The sequence below is a fragment of the Pseudophryne corroboree genome, chromosome 3 (assembly GCF_028390025.1).
Source record: "Pseudophryne corroboree isolate aPseCor3 chromosome 3, aPseCor3.hap2, whole genome shotgun sequence".
NCBI lineage: Eukaryota > Metazoa > Chordata > Amphibia > Anura > Myobatrachidae > Pseudophryne > Pseudophryne corroboree.
In genome coordinates, this window is record NC_086446.1 from 592893206 (window position 1) to 592899588 (window position 6383).

The window sequence follows — 6383 nt, forward strand, 5'->3', positions numbered from 1 at the left end:
GTTTATAAGGCACCCGCCCACACTACTGTGCGTCCAGATCGCTCTGGTGACTACCTTCTCTGTACCGCTGCTGCATAGACTACTCATACTGTGATCCGGTAACCTTACCTGACCCTCCTTATCACATGCTGCCTTCCATGCTGAGGGACTAAACAGCCCCACTGATGACCTTTTATTCTGGTCCCATCCTGCTGCTGTGAAGTCTGCTGAGTCCTGGTGAGTTTGTGTAACTCCTAATCACCTGCCATTTGTAACACAGGTTCTGGAACCTAGCAAGCCCACACAGCTTGGCTCTTCCCCACCCTCCTATTCCTTACCCTTGTTTGTTGTATCCCCCTCTGTTAAAGTTCAGGGTTAGGGTTATTACTTCAGCCAAGGACTGGCACTACACCATTCCTTTTTGACATTAGAAGCACTGTATCCACCAAGAACAATAGGATATTTAATTATTACTGGTTATTAAATACACTGAGCTGAATAGTACACATTTATCCTGGCAATTAGCAGATTCCTGTAACTTCCAATCACAGTTTCTGTTTACTACTGCTGCAAATATGTTATATGCTAGCTTTATACTGCAAGTATAAAGGCTAATAAACAGCTGGGGATGCGGTCACATGATCGGTGGTCGGGATCCTGACGGTCAGGATGTCGACGCCGGGATACCAATTGCTGGCAATGACGACGGTCAGCATGCTGACACACAGGGACTATTCCCACTTGTGAGTGTCCACGACACCCATAGAGTGGGAACAGAAGCTGTGGCAAGCGCAGCGAGCCCGCCAAGGGCTCCATTGCGCCCCCCACAGCCCCGCCGGCATTCTGGGCTAGGAATGCTGACCTCCAGGATCCCGACCGCAGGCACAACAATCGCAACCCAATAGCTGAATATGAATACTCTACTTGCCCTGTACTTTATAAGGTTGACTACTTATATAATGCAGTGAGAGAGAAAAACAAAGGGGTAAATTTACTAAGCTCCCGATTTTGACCGAGATGCCGTTTTTTCATCAAAGTGTCATCTCGGTAATTTACTAAACTCAAATCACGGCAGTGATGTGGTCATTCGTAATATTTTGGAAGTTCAAGTTAAAAATCACGAATGAATACACCATCGGTCAAATTACGCCTGTTTAGATATGAATCTCGGTCATTTACTAACCATTCGTAATTGTAATTGCTGCCGTGAAAATGCATTTGCGGCCGTGAAAAATTACAAATCGTAAAAAATTCCTAAAAAAAAACGCGCCAGCATTTGAAAAGCGTGTTTACATGTGTACTCAATTATCCATTACTCACACCTGAATGTTTGGCCCTATAAAAGTGTTCCAGGCACATTTTGAATTTCTCTCACTCTGAAATGGCGGCTGTGGTGTGTGCCAATGAATTTATGTTTGCTGTGGGATACCTTAGACTGCTCCATGAGGCTTCCAGGAATCAGGCCCAGGTAAGTGAACATGGTCAACAGGTTGTCCAGGTGCCGCGGAGGCTGCGCCAGCCTCGTTTTTTTAGAGGGCGTTTAAACTTAAACGCATTGTCCGATGATAGGGTCATACAGATGTTCCGCCTAAATAGAACCAACATTTTCCACCTGTATGACCTTGTCAAACTGGGCCTAGACCCTGAGACAGCACGCTCTCGCTCTGTCTCAGGCCTACACAAACTCCTGGCTGTGTTACACTTTATGGCTACTGGGAGCTTCCAGGCTGTGGCAGGCGACGTCATTGGTATCTCACAGCCCACCTTTTCAAGATATTTGAATCAGGTGAGTCTAAAAATACATAGGCGGTTATGTCTAAGTGTTGCTTCTGTAAGTACAAACAACACAGTATTGTATAGAATACCTAACATGACACTCACCTTAGCTTCTTTAATGTCCACTCAGGTTTTGGATGTGTTGGATCCACACATTAATGCCTCAATCTGCTTCCCTACCGAGGAGTCGGAGTGGCGTGCTGTCAGGGTAGCTTTCTATGAGCTTGCTGGCATGCCCAATGTGCTGGGGGCCATAGATTGCACACACGTTCAGCTGAGATCACCTAGGGGCCGGCAATACATATATACGAATAGACATCTGGCACAATCAACTAATGTCCAGGTGGTCTGTGATGCAAACTTTAAAATTATGAGTGTTGTTGCAGGTTACCCTGGTGGCTGCCATGACTCCTTCATCCTCAGTCAGTCATCGCTCTTCGATAAATTTGAGGCCGGACAAATGCCTGATGGCTGGCTGTTGGGTATGTTTAAAATGTTTTGTGTGTATGTCTTTTAACCACAAACTCTACTTTTGAGTAGGGGAAAGAATAATCTAACACATGTACTAATGTTGACTATATCTGTTTTTCAGGTGATGGGGGTTACGGCTGCTACTCTTGGCTCCTTACTCCATTGTCCCAACCTGATTCTCCTGCTGAACACAGTTACAATCATGCACATAAGGCTACGCGGAATGTGATAGAAAGATGTTTTGGTGTGCTGAAGTCACGGTTTCGGTGTCTGGATAAATCTGCAGGCCTTTTGTTGTATAGTCCCTCAAAGGTGACTAGAATTGTGTTCTGCTGCTGTTTTCTCCATAATCTGTGTTTAAGTCAACATCTGGCACATGATGAGGGAGAAAGCAGTCAGCAAGCAGAGGAGTTAGAACCATCTGGTGACAGTGTGAGTACATATGTAGGGAGGCAGGTACGGCAAGAAGTGATCCAGCGGTATTTTTCTGGTAAGTTTTTGTAGGATGTAATTATCCTTGACTAAACACTTTGCAATACTTTCTATTGTGTGTTTTGTTACTTACTGTTTGTTGTTTATAGTGGTGTGTACATTGTACTTAGTTTATGTTCTAAATACATTTTCAGTCATTACCCATGAAAAACATACATACATACATAGCAGCTTCTACAATGTTTGAGACGGACACAGGAAGTTGTGTGTTTGTCAAATCAAAATTTTTATTTAGAAAATCACATTTGGCAAAATTGTTATTTTTTTCGCTTGTGTGTGCTGGGTGCTGTGCTTTGTGCTGGCTCACTGGCACGTGCTCTGGAGGAACGCCGAACAGGGGAGGTTACTGGCGTTTGGATAGGGGTCGTGGTCCCAGAGCTGGAGGTCACTTGTTGAGCTGCCATCAATGTTATGTTGTTGCTCAAATTATTAATGCTAGCATTCAGTTGTGTGTTGGTTGCAGTGTGGCTGGCTACAATCCGGGATAACGACTCATTCACAACCTGGTTGTGCTGAATGAGTTGAACGAGTGCCTGCTGATGGCGCTGTTGCTCATCAATGATGCGCGTTAAATGAGCCAGCATTTGGTTGTTGTCAGCCCTTATTTGCTCCATCGATGTTGCGATTCGGCCTACTTGTACAATCAGTCTGCCCGAGTTGCGACTAATGCGCGGTAGATGATGGGGCAGACTGGCAAGGTGTTGGGTATGTGCGGTCAGGCTGGCATTGCTTTGGGCCTGTTGGCTTGTCCAACTGGCCCAAAAGTCATCTGGTATTTGTGTTTGGGGTGGAGCTTGTGCCAGTTGTGGACTCATGGAGGCTTGGGGGATATCCTGCAGCTGTATTGGCTGGCTCGGGTCAACAGGTGTAAGTTGCAGTGTGATGGTTGCCTGTTGGTCTTGTCCCTGCTGCTCCACGTCGGCCATCAAGCTGGGCTCTGTATGGGGTGGCCAACATGCAATGTTTATTTTTTAAATAATTTCTTTGCTAGTTGTACACATTACTACATTCATAATACTCCATTTTTCAAGTTTTTAGCGTTGTTTTTCTAAACTTATAATGTGTTTTTTCGCCAAAAACATATATACCATCACAGGCGTGCACATAGACAGACTTGAGTAATCCTCACCTAACTACCTCCCTCCACAGCATTACAGTGTTATGTCACCTCCCCTGTCCACGATATAGACTGCTTACCTGGATAGTCCAGAGGAGCGGAGCAAGTAAGCAGTCTACATACCGGACAGGGGAGATGTGTGAACACTATAATGTTGTGGAGGGTTTTTTTATTTTTAAATTATTTTTGGATTTTATATTTATTTTAATGTGCACGTGTGTGGGCTAAATTTTTACAAATGTATGTTCTTTTTTAAAAATGATGTTGCCGATATCAACCACTAAGACCTTGAAAAATTAAGCATTTTCACCTTTAGCAATTGAAGACGTAACATCACATTGCTTGTTATGGCAAACATGTAATCTCAACTCCAACTCACAACATAGTAACTGTACTGTGTAGATTATTGGCGATGTGTTTAGTTTCTGTTTGGACTCACCAGATAACTGAGGTGATCGGGGCTCATCACTCTGTGGACTCGCCAATAGTGCCAGTGGTGGCTGGGGTGACACTGCAGAAATGCGCCGCCTGGGTGGGGATGATGGAGCCGCAGATTCCGTGCCAAGATGCCGTGTCTTACTTGGCCTCCTGGGTAAGTGGCCCGAGCCCTGTGATGGGCGCCTTACAGGAGGTCGGCTTACAGAAGCAGAACCTATGAGAATATATAAACATTAATATTTTGTACTTCTATGTGTTTGCAGAATATGTGACTACAGTGAAGTCTTACCTGCAATCCCAGCATCATCCTGAGTTGTCTGAGGCCTGTCTGGCCGGCTGGTCTGTCGGACTGTTGAAAAAGTGGAGCAAACATTATTACCATGCTTTGTGTAAAAATTACAACTGCAAAGCCTTAGTGTACTGTAACCATCTATTAGGTATTCGAAAATAAACTAATTTCTGCTTAAGATCTTCGTGCTTCCTTAATTTGTGGTGTATATCAAAATGTACATGGTGTTGCACAAAATAAATCTGTTACATTTGAGAATTATGCGTCAGATATTGCATAGATTGACTACTTGCAAATGTTATTAAAATGTAATTTTGAATTAATAGAACCTTTTTTAGGAAGTAAATAAATCAAATATTAAAAAATACAATTAGATACAACACCGATGTCCAAGCAATATGGCAAAATTATTATGGCAAATACACATACCAGCAGGCATTGCACCTGTTTTAGCGCAAATTTAAAAAAAAAATACAGCCAAGGCAAGATGGAAAATGCAATTTCTAAACACAAACACACCTTAAGGGTGCATAGCCCTGCAATATCTGACCAACAATTTTTGCATCCTTTACCCTTAAAAAATGATTAAAAAAATTTTTAGAGGACATTTAAATAAAAATATAACAAATCAAACTCACCATCCTGCGTGGGTCGGTCCGAATCCCGGACATGAGTAGCAGACACCACTTCTGCAAAAAAAGGGGCGTGGTTTTGTTGGAATGGGCGTGGTTTCTCATAAAGGGGCGTGGTATTGCAGGAAAAGACTACCTTATACCCCAGTTTTGCAACCTGCACACCCAGACGTTAGCCACCACAGGAAAGAAAAATAATCCTGATTCATGCCCCTTACATTATTTGTCATTTTTCCTCCTTATAGTAATGCCCAGTATACATTATGCCACATACTGCAATGGCCCTTAGACATTATGCCGCACACAACAATGCACATGACACAATATGCACACACTGTAATGCCCCCGACACATTATGCCACACACCGTAATGCCTGTGACACATTATGCCACACACCGTAATGCCCCCGACACATTATGACAGGAATCGCAATGCCCGTTATACATTATGCTACACACTGCAATGCCCCTGATACATTATAGCACATACAATGCCTGTGACACATTATGACACACACCGCAATGACCTTGAGATATTATACCACAATGCCCGTGATATAGTATACCATACACCGTAATGCCTGTGACACATACCGCAATGCCCTGCCCGTTATACCCTATGCCACACACCGCAATGCCCGTTATGTATTATGCCACACTGCAATGACCCTGAGACATTATACCACATACCACAATGCCCGTGATATAGTATACCACACACCGTAATGCCTGACACATTATGACACACACCGCAATGTCCGTGATACATTATGCCACACACTGCAATGACCCTGAGACATTATACCACATATCACAATGCCCGCGATATAGTATACCATACACCGTAATGCCTGTGACACATTATGACACACACCGCAATGTCCGTGATACATTATGCCACACACCGTAATGCCCATTACACATTAAGTCCTACAGTAAGGCTTCTAATTACTTTTCAATTACCTTCTCGTTGTCAGGGGTTTCATGCACTGGGTGTCATGCTCGTTGCCAGGTGTTTCATGCACTGGGTGTCATGCTCGTTGTCAGGTGTTTCATGCACTGGGTGTCATGCTCGTTGCTAGGAGGTAGTCCTTGTTGCTAGGGCTGTGCTCCCAGTGCCACATATGTCCCCAGTGCCAGATATTCCCCCACGGTGCCAGGTACTCACATGCCCCCGGTGCCAAATATA

At 44.0% G+C, this 6383-nt stretch overlaps 1 protein-coding gene across 1 annotated transcript; it reads right to left on the minus strand.

Moving 5' to 3' along the window:
* Window positions 1–2951: 2951 nt before the first annotated feature.
* On the minus strand, window positions 2952–4710 carry LOC135058061 (uncharacterized). Its single transcript, XM_063963690.1, has 3 exons — window positions 4563–4710; window positions 4275–4487; window positions 2952–3655 (listed from the first exon to the last, which is right to left on the minus strand). The coding sequence occupies exon 3, from the start codon at window positions 3642–3644 to the stop codon at window positions 2976–2978; it is 669 nt and encodes a 222-aa protein (XP_063819760.1). The 5' UTR covers window positions 3645–3655; window positions 4275–4487; window positions 4563–4710; the 3' UTR covers window positions 2952–2975.
* Between the last annotated feature and the right edge of the window lie 1673 nt (window positions 4711–6383).